This window comes from Nesoenas mayeri (assembly GCF_963082525.1).
Source record: "Nesoenas mayeri genome assembly, chromosome: 4".
NCBI lineage: Eukaryota > Metazoa > Chordata > Aves > Columbiformes > Columbidae > Nesoenas > Nesoenas mayeri.
Genome location: NC_137540.1, coordinates 24,402,913 through 24,420,489, shown reverse-complemented (window position 1 = coordinate 24,420,489; position 17,577 = coordinate 24,402,913). Strand labels below are relative to the sequence as shown.

Genomic DNA, 17,577 nt, shown 5'->3' with positions numbered 1-17,577 from the left:
GATGTTTCTCCCTGTGATGCAACTGCAATCTCTGGCTTCCCGGCTGGATGCCAGGCTGGGTTATTACAAGGTGTTTTATCGTATCAGAGCTGTTCTGTTCTCTCAGTTCTTCCCACCCTGAGTGATTTTGCTCAAGGTTGAAAAGATAAACTGTCAGAAATAGGGTAAAAAACACTGGGTGCTTTTGCTCTCATCTAAAACTCAGATCCCTAGTGAATGATGTCGTTTGTCAGTAGCTTTTTGCTTTATAACTGCTTTGTGTTGTGACATAATTATCTCAGCATCAGGCCAGTTCTTAATTTGCTTTACACTGACACGTCTTCTGTGTCTCTAGTGATGAGGTGTCAGTGCCAGAGGAGATGTGATCAAGGGTATTTACACAGTTGAACATCAGTGTATTTTCTGAATGAAGAAATCGGAAGCTATATACGTGTGTGATTACTTACAGGGCACTGAAGGAATCTCGTATGAATTTGATATAGAGCACTACAAAAAACATGAACTTAAATCTGGTTTGCCCTTGATATACAGTCTTACAGATCTCTGTGCTACAGAAAGACGGTCTGCCTGGTGTACAACTGGAGTACCTCAGCTCTCTAGTCATCCATTTAATGTATCTCATGTACAGAGGAATATGAGTATTGATCTAGGCCATTAACACATATCACACTTATTTTATAAGCAGTAACTACATACAAGTACAACACAAGATGTTGTAAAATTAATTCCAGTTCATAAAATGTACCCGTCTGTTGTTCTGCCTGTGGTGGCTATTAACAGTTACAGTCACTCCTTTGGAAAGCTGAGGAGCTGTGTTTGCGTAGTTATGCACATATAATATGAAGTGTGTCTTCTCTGTAGACTCTTGTAGCAAATTCAGTGAGGAACCAAATTTCCTCAATTCCATTCCCTTCCTTTCTTCATTTTTTCACTGTTAGACTCTGACTTGAATGTGTTGTGACTAATGGCATGTCAGTCATTTATTATTATAGCAAAATTATGCATCCAGACAATAGGATTGCATAGAATAAATATCCCCAGCTTGAGAGTGTAGTTATCTCCTGGCTTTCCAGAAATCACTGGGAATATGACTAATGTTAAAAACTTTAAAAAAATTCTTTCTTTCTCCTTCTTGTTTTAACATAAAGTCTCTGTGGAATGTGAGGCTCCAGTAATAACTCACTAGACAATGAGGCAGTAACTTCAGATGCTGTAATGTGATTAAGAAAAGGTCATACACTTTCCTAACAGGATTCTTCATTTATTAAAAATTAAACACGTGTGGGAACACATGCTGCATTCAAGTTAGCAAGTATTGGTGAATATGTTCTTGTAGTTTCTTAAGTCCTGGTCAATTTGTGTGAGATGAAGTGACTCCAAATGAAGTCTTGTCTTACTTAATGGCATTGACACTTAAAGGTAGTTAATTGTTCCTGTTGAAGACAATTATGTATTGCAGGGCTGTAAGGAGGCACACAGTATTTCAGAAATATGCCTGTATCGTAATGGAGAGACGATTGCATTTCTTTGGGTTTCAAGTCTATAGTGAGTTTACATGTAAAAGAAAAACACGTAGTTCTACATTAATTTTATCTATATACCTAAAAGTAGCTAGTTTTTAAATTGTACTGTTAAAAGATATTTTTTTCTTTGAAAAGAAAATCTGAAAGGTTAATGTACTCTGAAATCTTGTGACATATTTACCTATTTTGGCTTGATAGCAATACTGTGTTTTTTTTCCCTGATGTCCCATGCTGGAACGCAGCTAGGAAAGGATTGGTTAGTCAGAGCTGAATGTGATATTATGGAATTCAGTTAAGACAACTGTAACAGGGTACACAGGGAGGCCTTTCTAGTCTAGTGTATGGCTCCCTTGGCCAGTATCAGATGCCTATGAAAGAATCTGAAATAGAGTGAGCGTATGGTGACAGACTGTGACTTAGAGTTATCTTGAGTCAAAGGTTAATAAACTTCAGCAGATTCCTTCTTAGTGAATTTGCCTGATAATACTAGGATGTAGGTCGACTTCTGACATGCACAATGACATGAAGCAGGGAGTTTCGCAGTCTGACGGAACAGCAGACGCAGAATTGTCTCTTATTGCTGATTCTGAATCTGTTGTTTGATTACTTAATTTGATGCCACATACTTCTTTTACTACTCCCCCCACCCCCCCCCAAAAAAACAAAAACAAAACCACAAACACCAAAACAACAACAAAAACCAAACAAAACCGCCAAAACAAAACACACACACACACAAAACCAAAACCAAACCAAAACACACACACACACCAAACCAAACACACAAAAGGAAACCAAAAACCATAAGGGTTTTCCCTTTTCAGTATGCTACTCATTTTATGGATCTTCAGCATATCTCCACTCAAGACAAGTCTTTTCTAGGTTTAAAAAAAAATTCTCAGTCTGTGCAGTTTTTTCGTGTAAGGAATCACCATGTGTTTTGGACCCTTCTTACCGCCCTTTTCTATAACTTCTTTAATTGTAAGATGTAAACTAGAACTACATGTAATATTTGTGAAGTGGTTGTGCCATGAATTTATACAGTGACATAATTAGTCTCTCAGTTTTCTATAACTGTCCTATTAATTTCCAACTTAGGACTTGGGTTTTTTCCTCTCTATAATATTAACTGTCTGAAATTCCCATATTGTTTAGAACTTTATTGACCTGATTTTTATTTTGTTTATATAGGAATATAAAAGTAACAAGATAAACTTTGAGGTAATGGCATGAGTTACTGTAAAATTTGGCAGATGTAACCAAGTCATATTTGAGACTAAAACCTTGATGAGCATCAGAAAGAATTTAGACCCTACTTACAGTTCAGTGTTCTAACTCATTTCTCTTGTCCACAAGCTAGACAGCAACTCAGGCTGGTTTTATAATCCAAATGTAGGTAGAGCTGTGTTGTACTTGGACATCAGCAGACATACAAGATTTCTATGTTTACTTTTCTTTAATTGCAGGTATTTATGAGCCGGCATTTCTTGTATTATTGTGGTGAACCTACCCTGGATGTGAAGATTGCCTTTTGTCAGGTGTGTGTTCCTTACAGGTAAAACAAGGTACAGTATATACTTCATTTTTGCAGTTCATGCCATAATAATAGAAGAAAAAATATAAGTGAATTTCAGCAACTTCCAATAAACTCAATGATAAATCAAACAGAATAACTGTACCTACACAGATGCTTTCACAGAATTATGCAAATTAAAGCTATTTTATGTTAGCGTTTGTTTTTGTGAGACAGAGCCTTTTACATTGTAGTATGTGAGTACAGTTTTCTGTCCCTTAGTCTCGTGAAGGGAGGATAATTGAAATTCTGGGATTTATATTGTCTCTAGTTGAACACAATGTGCTACGCAGGTTCTGATGTCATGAGACTGCACTGTAGCCAATTCTGTATTTCAGAATTACCCTTCAAATTCTTTGGTAACAATGGTTGCAACTCTAGAAGGCTGAAACTAACTTTGTGAGATGAAGAAAAAATGTATTGATTTGTCTGGTTTTTGGTTCCCTTGTGTAGATTATGTTAGTTAACATATATATGAGTATGCTGGTTTGACTGAAAATGAGTTAATTTTCTTTGTGCAGTTAGAAACCTTTCTTTTCCATAGCTACCACTCTCATTATTTGGACTTAGTTTGTGAACAAGAGATAACATCCCAGCACAGAGCTCATGTTTTTAATTGCTCTGGTCTGAGACCCAAGGACATTCTGAGTGCTCTGCTCACAGGTGTGAGGTACCAAGGAAGAGGGGCATGGATGGGGCAGAGCTTGACTGACATTCAGACTGATCAATGAGAGTATTCCATCCCATCAGCATCATGCTCCAGGTATAAGGAGAATTGGGCCTTCCGGTTTCTCTCTCGCTTGCTCTTCCAGGCATTCTTGCTCTTGCTTGCCCTGGTGCACAGGCAGGGGAGTTTTGGGTCGGGACGTTTAGTCTGGCCTTTTGCCATTTGCAGAGGCCTCTGGGCTTTTCTGCTTGTTTTTCCTTTTTTCTCTCTTCTGGATCATCTGTTCAGGACTGGTATATCACTTGCTGGGACTGGCTGCTTAGTATGGATGGAGTTCATGAGGAATTGCCTGGAGTATCTTTTATTTCTATTATATATATATATATTAGTAGTGTATTAGTATTTTGTTATTTTATTAAACTGTGTTTATCTCAGTCCAAGTTCCTCCCTTCCCTTTTGACTCTCTCACCTATTGGGGGAGGCAGGGAGGGGATGAGTAAGTGGCTATCGCGGTTGTATTGCTAGCTTGGGTTAAACCATGACAATGAGTCACAAATCTACACACATTTTTCCATCATGAATGAAAAATTACTTTTTTGCTTACTTTTTCTGAACAGTGCTTTATGTTTTAATTCTGTCTGTTCATAATTTTTTCATAAGATGGGACACTAGCAATCTAACTAGCTAGAGAGACATTAGGGACATTCTTCATTTTTTGAGGGGTAAGAACAATGCCACATTCTTAGAAATGGAAATCCATTAAACGCTGGGTTTTTTCCCTTTATTTTGCTTCTGAGGTCCAAGAAAGTGAAAGCAGAATTCTAAATAAGAAGAGGGCTATTAGCTATATGTAAACATTTAACACAAAAAAGTGACAGGTGTTGGGAGTTTTGTTTTGTGTGTTTTAACTCAAGAGTACTAAATATCTGTCCTGCTGAGAAGGTTGGCTCTGCACTTAGTAAATTGTCAACTCTAGGATGGTTCTTGGCCATTCAGTTTAATCTCTTTAACTATCTTCTCTGTCCTTTTTAATCTCCTATTCTTTATGTGCATATGTTTATCTAACTTACTTAATTTTTCCTCTGTTTTTGAGAAAATAAAGGATTTTGGCAAACCTAGTATTTTTGTGCTTTTTTTTTTTACAGAGATGGCTTGCAAAAAAATATTCAGAAATTTGCAAAAATTGTAAAAAAAAAGGGAGGGGTTTCCTCAGGTTCTCTGAAAAAGAAGTTATTGATGAAAAGGTTACTTTCACTGTGCAGAATACAGTTTTTTGCATATCTCTGCTTGCCATCTTCCCTCTCCCTGTTCATTGAACTACAGCAGAGATGTACAGAAACATTTCTATTTTACATGTGCACAGGAAAGGTACTCTTAATGCTTTCCATTTATATTCTGTCCTGCTTTATTCTGGGCATCAATCAATGTGTGACCATGTATGGCCAATACTATCTGTCACTGCACTTCTGGTTCTTGATTTAGATTCTAGTTGAAACATGCTACTGTAATTGTTCCCTTGCTGTTCCTGTAACTTAATAAAAGATGTTCAGAGGAACATACAGAACTCAATGTGTTTGCAATATTTTTGTTCAAGTATACATGATGAAATGAACAGCATTTTGGTTGATTTTTTTATCACCGAATGAAACTGTTTCATCTTTAACACTGACAGCAGGTACCCAGAGAGGAGTCATCCAATGAATATATGCAAGATCTACTATACAGATGTTGCAAGAAACAGGATTTTAGCCTTCAAACACTTATTGCAGAAATACCTTTTTGAGACTGGCTGGATGGCCAGGCCCAAAGAATTGTGGTGAATGGAGTTAAATGCAGTTGGTGACCAGCCGCAAGTGGTATTCCCCAGGGCTTAATGTTGGAGACAGTGTTTGACATGATTTAGTGTCAGAGTTAGGTTATGGTTGGACTAAATGATCTTAAGAGTCTCTTCCAACCAAAATGATTCTGTGAAATAATTCAAAGCCTGGTGAAATCAGTAGAAAGATCTATTGAATCCACTAGCTCAGTACCAGACAACATGTGACCTGCAGTCATTTTTTGAAATTGCAAATGTGTTGTATAATCAGAAATGCAGCTACTGAACTGGTACCAAAAAATGATTCCTAGGGTTGAAACATCTATGTATCAATCATAGAAAGCTTCTCTGTTATGAAATGAAGAAATCTTATGTTTTAGTAAGACCTGTAGCAATAAGACAAGTGGTGATGGTTTTTAACTGAAGGAGTGGAGATTCAGGCTGGACATAAGGAAGAAATTTTGTGGCTCATGTCTACCACATAGAAGTTCTGCTCCCATGTGAATCTGTGCATCACTGCAGACTTTCTACAAAATATAGAGGTTGTACTGAAGTGTCTTTTAAAGGTACAATATTGAAGAGTACTCCAGTGATTGTTAGTACTGTGGGCATATTTTTCTTAAAATAAATCTTTTGTGGTGATGTCTCTCTCATGGCATAAAAGACATAGGTTTTGGTACTGTGAAAGAATGTGGCATATACCTAATTATAGGCTGTTCCTCCTGATGCAGAGCTTATGTTATCGAGTACACTAGTTTTATATGATGAATGCTAGCTCAGCAGGAAAGAATCTTAAGTGGAGTAAATATGACATTTTCCCCATTCACAATATGAAAACATCTAAGTCTGGCATTACTGTACATTGCTAGTCAAATGATGTTCTGAAATGGCCATCTTTTTTAAGGTTGAGGAAAATGACATCTGCTTGTCTATTGTAATAGAAAGGTGGGAGAAGATTTCTTTTTTAGGCTTACAGAATCTCATTAGATTCTCACACTCATAAGGGTGATATCACAACAGGTTTTATGTGTAGGACCCTGCACATTATTATCAAAGTACAGCATAATGCAGGGTAGTATATTCTGGGCAGAACAGGACATTGATATCTAAACGCTCAATAATAATGTCTAAAAGATACTAATTGGGTCATCCATGTTTCCTTCTTTTAGTTGTTTATATATATATATATATATATATATATATATAAATATTCTTTTTAACAACATAATGTCTATAGCCTGTCAGACTTGTCAGGTTTTCTAAATTGTAGCTGCATAGGTTACTTTTATGTAGAATGCAATTCTATTATTTTTACTTGGAGCATTAGTTTTGAATTTTCTTGTCTTTGAAAAACACATCTTTATTATTAGAATTTTTATGTCACAGTATTTCTGTACTGCTGCAACAATAATTTTCTTACAGAAAAGCAGGACATGTGCGTACTGAGATGAGATATCAGGGATCTGGTCATGCACATTAAGAAAACATATCATGTTAATCAGAAATGTAATCTCACATGCTAATTCCTTGGTATGGCATCATCACTAGTCTTTATTGCCTAGCTTAAACAATTTGCTATCTCAGATAGAATACATCAGCGCTTTTCACAGAATCACACAGAATCAAAGAATGTTGGGGATTGGAAAGGACCTCAAAAGATCATCTAGTCCAGTCCCCCTGCCGGAGCAGGAACACTTAGGTGAGGTTACACAGCAAGGCATCCAGGTGGGTTTTGAATGTCTGCAGAGAAGGAGACTCCACAACCTCCCTGGGCAGCCTGTTCCAGTGCTCTGTCACCCTTACTGAGAAGAACTTTCTTCTCATATTTAAGTGGAACCTCCTGTGTTCCAGTTTGTACCCATTTCCCCTTGTCCTATCATTGGTTGTCACTGAGAAGAGCCTGGCTCCATCCTCCTGACACTCACCCTTTACATGTTTATAAACATTAATGAGATCACCCCTCAGTCTCCTCCAAGCTAAAGAGACGCAGCTCCCTCAGTCAGCGCTTTTGCTTACTCACATTGGAATTGGTGCTGTATTGATGCCTACTGAAAAACCTTAGAATGAAATTTTAGTTTGCATGTTGAGGGTATTTTTGCAAACTTCTGCTAATTTCATGCTTTTAAAAAAAACTCAAAATAAGACCATTTAAAAAGCTTTAATTTCTCTCCAGATGTCTTTTTTTTCCCCTGTGTTCTGCAAACTTGGGTTATTTCCAAATTCATGCTTATCTGTCTTGAACAAAATGTGTGTGGACTTCCTAGATGCAATACTTCATCAATAAACATTTAGAAACCACATTATTTTAGAAAACTTCTACACACAGAAAAGACGAACTTTATTAATTGCTTTGCTCTCCATTGACTGGTTGATTCATCTGGACCATTTTTTAATTATATCCCAACTTTGATCAACCACTTCAATTACAATTTCAACTAATGCTTTAATCAGATTGGATGGAATTATTATTAATACTTTAACCATTAAAGAAACTTGTCTTGATGCAGAACGTCCTATAATTATGTCTTCAATTTAACAGGAGATTAATTAGTATTCCTAAGCAATGAATGAGCAATGACCTATATCTTAGATTTCTAGGACGAAAATGATACTTTATAGTAACTAAAGCTGTCTGTTTCTAACAAAATGTGCAATTAAATTATTCATCTCCTCATAGTCTTTACTTGTAAAAGAGAGAATCTTTGTATTAGCTGTTGCCTTCACAGTGAATACTGTAATTATATAATTGTATTGAGGTGGGGGGTTTTTTAATATTTCATCTGTAACATAGTTACGTGCCTCTTTACCCTTCTTTTTACAGGAAGCCATGATATGCATTGGGGCGTAGCATTTTGTGTAGTCAGTCTTCTTACTACCCCGCTTGCATACTGGAAGAAAATTTCTTAAAAAATACCCAGTATTTCACTGCAGTTACACTTTCCTGAGAAGTGTAAGCCACTTGAGATATACCGTCTTACCAATACATGCAATAAATAGAGGACCTGTTAATCCCGTCTTGGCTCTCACCCTGTGTTTCTACGTTCCCTTCACTACTATTGAGAAGTTGAGTGTACTTTCATTTTTTAGTGTTGCAATGTTTTGGCCAACTTTTAGCGGTCCCATTTCTCTTTCCTAATCTTAATTGTATCTTGCTTTTCCCCATGTTGTTGCTTCTCTTTCAAATCTGGGGCCTTGGAACAAACAGATTAATACAAACTCCAGTGTTCCCTCTCTTCTCATTTCTCCTGTGAGAAGTGGGTACAGCCATTGCTTTTCTCTGTTTGGACACAGCTTCACAGTGTCTTTGCTGCTTCCTATTTCTGGAGTTGTGCTTTAACAAGATGGTTTCCAAACACCTTTACCTTAGCTTTCTCACCTACTCTTAAATCTTTATTTCCTGTAGTTTTGGTTACATTTTCTCTTTGGATCACTGATTAAGTTCCTGTCTATAAAGAAACCTCAGTCTCAAGTAATCTTTTCTCTGTGTTTCTTGATCAGTCTTCTCATCCTTACCTTCTTTGGTATGATGACCAGGGTTGGATGTTACCTGTGTGTCATTGTTGATTTTTTTTCCAGGCATCTAGGGAATGAGGAATCATTTTGAACTAGTTATTTTGTTGTGCAGATACATATTGAAAATCTCTTAGAAATCTGACCCAAAATGAAGCAGACACATTTGGGTCACAATGACTTCTGAGCAACACAGGATACCACAGATATGAATGAACTACAAAAGTCTCGTGCCTGTAATGAAGAAGCAATTAAAACTAGTTAAAGCTTAGTGAACATGTGGAGGACAAGTGAAGAATATGTAAACAGTGCTTTGCTTTGTGTTTTGAGAAGATACTGATGAAAAGGAAACAGAAGGTAGACCTACTAGTTCTTGTATAATCAGAGCTAAGTAAGAGCCATTTATAAAGCTACTGGGGCTTTGGTATCTCAGAAGAGGTTAAACAATTACACGAAACAAACCAAAAATTAGCAACAACAGAAAACAAGAGGAAAAATAGAAAACAACAACAACCAACCAACACTTATGAATAATGTACTCCATTGAATAAGAGTTTTAAATAGTTTTAAAATAGAATGAACAAGCCAATATAGTGAAAAAATGAATGATCAATGAATTAAAATTAAGCTGTTTGCAAGGGTCAACTGGCTACTTGAAAGGCTGACTTCAGAAAGGAGGGTAGGTTGTGTCTGGGGGACAGGGCAAGACTGCTGCAAAGAGACTGAAAGAAGGCAGAGAATTAATCTGTGGAGAGGAAAAAAAACCTACTCAAAACACACTAAAATCAGTAAGACTGAGTGACTAATATAATCCTTGTGGGATTGGAGTGAGATGGAAGAATGATAAGATAAAACTCTGTAATACTACACCCAAACACACACACTTGATAAAACCTCTATTTTTTATCTTGATCACTATCTGTGGACAGTTGAGTTCAGGGAGAGCCAGATTAAGTGAGAGGAAGTCTCACTTTATGGTGAGCAAAACAGACAGTATTTCTGCCATAAATGTGGTATATACGGAATACACAGTGAAAAATTATTTAACAGGTCTTTCTATGCAAAGATACTTTCTATTTCTCAAGTGGGGTTTTTGAGGCTGTCCAGATCTACACAGCAAAACCTATGACCTCTACATCCAAAGCAGAGAGGATTCAGTAAATATCTGTTCATCCCGGGATCCTGGCTCTTAAATCTTCTGATAAAATGATGGCTGCGCAGGCAGGAGGCTTGCCATTAAATTAATAGCGTTGTTGACTTAGCAGCTGCACACAGGTGAAGCCAGGCTCACCTGTAGATACATTTTTGGAACTGCCAAGAAGATTCTGAGGATTTTGTCATTTTTCAGAATTTCAATTTGTATAATCTCAGCATTGGACTTAAGGTCAAATTGTAGTTTTAAAATGTTATCCTTTTGGATCCTGAGAGAGCCAAAGGCATCTGCCTCTGAAACATGCTGTCCTACAGACCAGCTTCTTTGTCTGAGATGGGGAGGAGACAGTGAGGGCCCCTGGGGAGTGACTGCAATTGCTAGCTCAGAACAATCCTCTCCTGCTCATCTTTGGGGACTGTGCCAACTGCAGATGAGGAGTCAGCTTTTCAGTCTTCCATCTCATTCTCTTCCTTGCTTGCATTCACACATCTGGAGACATTTAGTTGTTTTCAGTAGCCTTGAGTCATAGCACCTTTAAAAGTTGATGTGTTCCTGTAAGTAGTTCTGTATGGAAACATGGAAGGATACTAGTGTTGGGGTAATGTTTCCCCTCGGTTGGTGCCTGGTAACAAACAGCACTCAATGTCTTGGAAAGTGTGAAGGAGAGCAATTTAGCTTAAACTGCCATTAGCATGGTTTGTATTTATGAAAGCTTAGATGCATGAGATACTAAGGGGTAAGAAATTGTGATATTTTGGGCTTCTCAAGAATAGGAAGAATGGTGTTCAGAAACAAAGGTCTGTCACTGAAAAGTAGTTAATATAGTTCTTTTATGGGGTAGAAATAGACAAATGTGAATCTAAGGAAACAATTCACCTAATAATACAGAAAATAACATCCTTTTGTTTCTGTTGGGCTTTTTAACCCTCTCTTTTTCTCTCTATGCTGTAAAACAAAACAAAAGTAAAATAATGTGTCTTGTAGATGTGCGTAAGGCATTATTTGAGTTTCACTTAATTTTTTAGGTGGATGTTCTTTAAAAACAAAATATATATTTTTGAAGTATTTAGTAATGGTGAGGGTATATTTTTCCTTCATCTCAAATGCTTGAGACTTGACAGTTCTGTTCTTCTCCCTAGTTGTTGGGCTATTAAGCAAGCATCATTGCAGGTAAGGCTATGTGTTCAAATGACCCAACAAGGAAATTTATGTTTTCAGTTCTGAAAAGCTTTTTCTTCTCCAAGTTTCTCAGTATAGTGGAAGGAGAATGGCTATTAGATCTGTGTTAGAATTTCTCAGTTAGTTACTGGCAAAAGAAGTTAACGGTGTGTGCATTCTTGTACGTGTGAAGTAAAAATTAAGTTCCAGTCAGTGCTGGATAGTGAAATTGCATTACCCAAACTTTTATGGAACCAAAACCAAATGGCACTCAGATACATAATTTGTCTCTGAGGAATAATCTTTCATGTTACACAGAAATCTGTGAAACTAGATGTGTTTTGTTCAAAGTGAAAATAATAGAGAAATTTGCTTTTGTTTCACACCTGCAATGTTTATTATTACATTGGGGCCTCAGTATTGGAGCTTGCCCAAATTCATTTGAAGCTCACCTAAAAATGTAAGAACTCAGTGAAATTCACTTTCCTAGAAGACCTGTATGAGACCTTTTGCATCTTCATTGTGATATCCTAACAAGTAAACCTGATCACCTTGTATATGTATACCCTCCCTTTCCTCAGCTAATTCTTCATGAAATGCTAATTGCTAGTTTCTTAAGATCACAGTATCACAGTATCACAGTATCACAGTATGTTTGGGATTGGAAGGGACCTCAAAAGATCATCTAGTCCAATCCCCCTGCTGGAGCAGGAACGCCTAGGTGAGGTCACACAAGAACATGTCCAGACGGGTCTTGAATGTCTCCAGAGAAGGAGACTCCACAACCCCCCTGGGCAGCCTGTTCCAGTGCTCTGTCACCCTTACTGAGAAGAACTTTCTTCTCATATTTAAGTGGAACCTCCTGTGTTCCAGCTTGATCCCATTACCCCTTGTCCTATCATTGTTTGCCACCGAGAAGAGCCTGGCTCCATCCTCGTGGCACTCACCCTTTATATATTTATAAACATTAATAAGGTCACCCCTCAGTCTCCTCTTCTCCAAACTAAAGAGACCCAGGTCCCTCAGCCTTTCCTCATAAGGGAGGTGCTCCACTCCCTTCATCATCTTTGTTGCCCTATGCTGGACCCTCTCCAGCAGTTCCCTGTCCTTCTTGAACTGAGGGGCCCAGAACTGGACACAATATTCCAGATGTGGTCTCACCAGGGCAGAGTAGAGGGAAAGGAGAACCTCTCTCGATCTACTAACCACCCCCTTTCTAATACACCCCAGGATGCCATTGGCGTTCCTGGCCACAAGGGCACAGTGCTGGCTCATGGTCATCCTGTTGTCCACCAGGACCCCCAGGTCTCTTTCCCCTACACTGCTCTTTAATATGTAATTTCCCAACCTATACTGGAACCTGGGGTTGTTCCTGCCCAGATGCAGGACTCTACACTTTCCCTTGTTCAATTTCATTAGGTTATTCCCCGCCCAACTCTCCAGCCTGTCCAGGTCTCGCTGGATGGCAGCACAGCCTTCTGGCGTGTCAGCCACTCCTCCCAGCTTAGTGTCATCAACAAACTTGCTGATAGTGCACTCTATTCCCTCGTCTAAATCGTTAATGACTATATTGAATAATACTGGCCCCAGTACTGACCCCTGAGGCACTCCACTAGATACTGGCCTCCAACTAGACTCCGCACCATTGACTACCACTCTCTGGCTTCTCTCCTTAAGCCAGTTTGTTTACTCACCTCACTACTCTATTGTCTAGACCACACCTCCTCAACTTAGCTGTGAGGATGCTGTGGGAGACTGTGTCAAAGGCTTTACTGAAGTCAAGGTAGACCACATCCACCTCTCTGCCATCATCCATCCACCTTGTTACATTCTCATAAAAGGCTATGAGGTTGGTCAAGCATGACTTACCCTTGGTAAAGCCATGCTGACTCCCCCTAATAACCTTCTTATCCTTGATATGCCTTGAGATGGCACCAAGGATAAGCTGTTCCATTACTTTCCCAGGGACAGAGGTGAGGCTGACCGGTCTATAATTACCCGGGTCCTCCTTCTTGCCCTTTTTGAAGACTGGAGTGACATTTGCTTTCCTCCAATCCTCGAGCACCTCTCCCGTTTCCCAAGACTTGGCAAAGATGATGGAGAGCGGTCCAGCAATGACTTCAGCCAGCTCCCTCAGCACCCGCAGATGCATCCCATCTGGACCCATGGATTTATGGATGTCCAGTCTATTTAATTGCTCCCTAACCCAGTCCTCATCGACTAAAGCAAACTCCTCCATTGACCTGGCTTCATCCGGGGTCTCAGGGGTACAGGGCTCCCGAGGACAGCCTCCGGCAGAGTAGACAGAGACAAAGAAGGCATTCAGTAATTCTGCCTTCTCTGTATCTTCTGCCACCAGGGCACCCACCCCATTCATCAGTGGGCCTACATTGCCTCTGGTATTAGTTTTATCCGCTATGTATTTGAAAAAGTTCTTTTTGCTGTCCTTGACCCCTCTCGCCAGTTGTAATTCTAAGGAGGCCTTGGCTATCCTAGCTGCCTTCCTACATCCTCTAACAGCAGCCTTATATTCTTCCCAAGTGGCCAGCCCATGCTTCCATGACCTGTAAACTCTCCTCTTCTGCTTGAGCATACCCAACAGATCCCTATTCAACCATGCAGGCCTCCTGGCTCCCTTACTTGACTTCCTACGTGTGGGGATGCTCTGATCCTCAGCGTGGAAGAAGAAATCTCTGAATGCAATCCAGCTATCTTGGGCCCCTTTTCCTTCAAGCAGTCTTGCCCAATCAAATCAATCAAATCAATCAAATTTGGAAGAAGGTTTTGGTTCAGGTACGTATACAGAAAAGCTTATACTGGAAATTCATAGCCCTGTGTTCCTTTCTGCTCTCAGATAATCAAAGCTTAAACTTAAGCTGCTGGTACAGAACTTGTAAGCATTATATTATAGTAAAACCTCTTCCGAAATAGCTTACGTGGTATAGATGGGGTAGCAGGTGGCAAAAAGAAAAGGATATTAACCACTAAACCAACACCAAGGCTTCCGGTAGGGGCTTGAGTAAGCACTGAAAAAGTAACAGAACAAGACCAAAACGTAGTGTGTAGGTTTCTTGAAGATCAGCAATGTGGATTTGAAGGCTTTGAGAAGAACCTTTTCATCAGAGCTTGAACTAAAGCAGACATTGAGGTGCTCTTACTAAAAGTATGAATTTTTTTGTTAAGGTCAAAGCCTTTTTAGCTGAATTTTAGAGTGAAACAAAACTGTTGTTTCATTGTTTTTATTGAGGAAGTGGCTGTTGTCTCAACCGGGAAATGGTTCATGATTTGATTATATATCATCTCAGTTTGGAGATCTGATCAGATATGATTAATTCAATAACACTGTTAATTCATTGATTTGGGATTTGATTTAAATTACAAACATAACAAAGATAATTATTCATGTCCTGGTTCTTATAAAAGTAAGCAGTATTTTGGGCTTATGCAGTAGGATTATTTTGTTTTAATTTTGCTTATTTAGGCTTTGGTAAAAATAAGCAGAATATAGAGAGTAGGTTTTTTGGTATTTTATTAGCAGTAGGATTTTAAAGGGAGGAAGCAAATCAGTAGATGATCTGGAGACTCATTGGCCTGTCCAGAAAGCTGAAGTGTTTATCACTCAGAGGAGGCATTCTGGCTTGGAGTGAACTTCAAACTAAATCAGCCTATTTTGAATTTGATTAGTAATTCTTGGTGTTGGTCTTTTCTTTCAAAGCTCTTTATGGGTCACAGGTTTGGGGTTTTTTTAAATTAGACAGACTTAAGAGAAAAATATTGATGTAAAAAAAAAAAAAAAAAAAGAAAAAAAATCCAGCAAAATAAAATGGTCTTTACCTTTCCTGCTTGCACACAGTTAGGAGCAGATTGTTGTAGAACAGTCTGTTTTCCACTGGTCCTAAGGACACTTCTGTGTCTTACTGTTTGTAGTCTTCTGCGCCCCATTGATCAATATCACTTAATTGCTGCTGAAGCGATTGCGTACATTAATTATCCACACAACTGAGATACTAGAGAGTGGTTCTACTGAGCTGTTTTAATTGATTTTTAAGACATTATTGGATTTAAAATAACCACCATCTGGAACTGCGGTAGTTCAGAAATCGCACTGTAAGCTGCATGGGATTCCTGAAGCCAGCAGTTCACAGGCTCAGTCTGACTTTAAAAAAAGCAATTTTTATGTATACAGGATACTAAAGGCAGAATGACAAAGTGTCTTTTCCTGTGTAGCTCCATACCATATGTTGAACTGTAGAGTAGCTTAGGAGTGAGGGTGCAAACAAGTCATGGCTGGCCTGGTTCACTCAAGACTTAGCACAGTCATGTGGCTTGTTTAAAAAAGTCACTGTATTTGTATTTCCAGAGGAGCTAGCCTCAAGTCAGGATCACTAAGGAATAAAATTATTACGCTGATGCTTCATATAACATTGGTTTCAGAGTATTACATGTTAATGCTGAAGATTGTCTGCATTGTTCTGATAATGACATCAGAAAAACACAAGCTGCAAATGTGTTTGTCTAGCCAGATGGAACTGGAATTATTTCCTGTCTGTCAGGAGTGTATTACTAAAATAAAGTCTCTCGGTTCCAGGTCTGTTATGAATAGCCGAGCTGGCCAGATTTATGCATCTCTTTTCATGTAGTGGAAGGAGTTTTAAAACTAAGGCTACGTACTGTGAATCAGATGCAGTCTGGAATGATGTCCCTTTAAATTGAAAAAATAGTTACCAAATCAACTTTACATTTTTCCCTGCCCCATCAAAATTCAACATAGTATTCTGTAGTCTTATAACGTGGGTCATTATTCAGATTTTTTGGAGAAAGCAATTATAATAGAGCAAATAAGAAAGTTTAGAAGCTGCATTTGCGAGGACTGAAAATTAATGGACAGGCAGAGAAAGACACATACAGCAGGAAAGTATATTTGGGATTTGCTTCTGCTTATAGAAGGTATTTGGAAAAGCCTTGACTTCCATAAGTCAATCAGCAAATACTTGAGGATAGATCTGTTGTCACATGTCGAACTTTTGCATCCTGTGCTCAGCATCACATCGTGCAGGATCCAAAATTACAAACACTAAATTCCGATTTTTAGCTCAAAGTTATTATGTACTTTGCTGAACTGAGCCCACTAGTAGTCATGAAATAGTTCTAATGTGACTTTTTCTATTGTAATTATATGAATTTGGGCAAGGTCACAGCTCTGCAGTGCAAGCATGAAATGTTTACAGTAACTTGTCTTTGTGTCATGAAAATTAGCCTTTGCTTAGGGCTAATGCATTTGTCAGGTCACAAGAGCAACTTTTATGTTGTTAAAACCCCAGAACTTGGGAAGATCTCCTGAGCTAGCGCATAGTCTCCATGATACCGAACCATTTCAGGCCACAGTTCATCTCATAAAGTGCTGTTTCTTCTGCAGCTCCTGTTGAAAGGTTCTCAGGGCCTTTATCATATGCTCAGGGAAAGCTTTAGCGCTCATGTGAACGGACTTACTTGCCTTATCTGACCAGTGACAAAGTGTCTGTGATCTGTGTATGTTGTCCCATTTCTTACACTGATCTAAGTATTTTCATTTTAAAATAAGGTATTCATTGCAGTACAAATGAGGGCAGAATCAGCACGAATACATAAGCCAGTAGTCATAAAGCAGCAGTTATGAAAGGCAGAGACCAGTAGTCGAGGGTAACTGTCACAAACATTGGCTGGAGAATTTGCTAGCTTGCTTTCTTTGGTGGCTTTTTACTGTAACTTCCTGGGTGAAAGAGGGTTTGATACAGTCTTCAGTAGCATGTGGAGACCCATATGTAGATCTATGAAAATGAGTCTAAAATGACAATAACTTACATTGAAAAATTAGATTGTGTTTCATCAGTATTCTGACGTTTTACCAGCCTTGGTTTTTGTGTTTTTTCCCTTCCTCCCTTCCCCGCCTTCCTTCTTTTGTACAACAGGGATTTGGGAAACAAGTGGATGTGTCATATATTGCCAAACATTACAACATGAGCAAAAGCAAAGTTGACAACCAGTTCTACAGTGTGGAAGTAGGTGACTCGACCTTCACAGTTCTCAAACGCTACCAGAACTTGAAACCTATTGGCTCTGGGGCTCAGGGAATAGTTTGGTAAGTATCAGCAGTTTTTCTTATGCTTTTAAATAGGATTTGCCTTTTACATTTCTTCA

At 38.6% G+C, this 17,577-nt stretch overlaps 1 protein-coding gene across 4 annotated transcripts in view; it reads left to right on the top strand.

The window, feature by feature from the left end:
• Window positions 1–2,989: 2,989 nt before the first annotated feature.
• Window positions 2,990–17,577, top strand: part of MAPK10 (mitogen-activated protein kinase 10) — a gene marked incomplete at its 5' end in the record, with an annotated part of 83,870 nt that continues 69,282 nt past the window's right edge. Inside the window, 2 exons of one of the 4 annotated variants that reach the window (XM_080343794.1) lie at window positions 2,990–3,061; window positions 17,349–17,518. In XM_080343794.1, the coding sequence (XP_080199920.1) occupies window positions 2,996–3,061; window positions 17,349–17,518 (236 nt within the window). Of the gene's footprint in view, window positions 3,062–17,288; window positions 17,519–17,577 lie in introns of those variants that run through there. The other 3 variants (XM_080343796.1, XM_080343795.1, XM_080343797.1) reach the window with 3 other exon arrangements.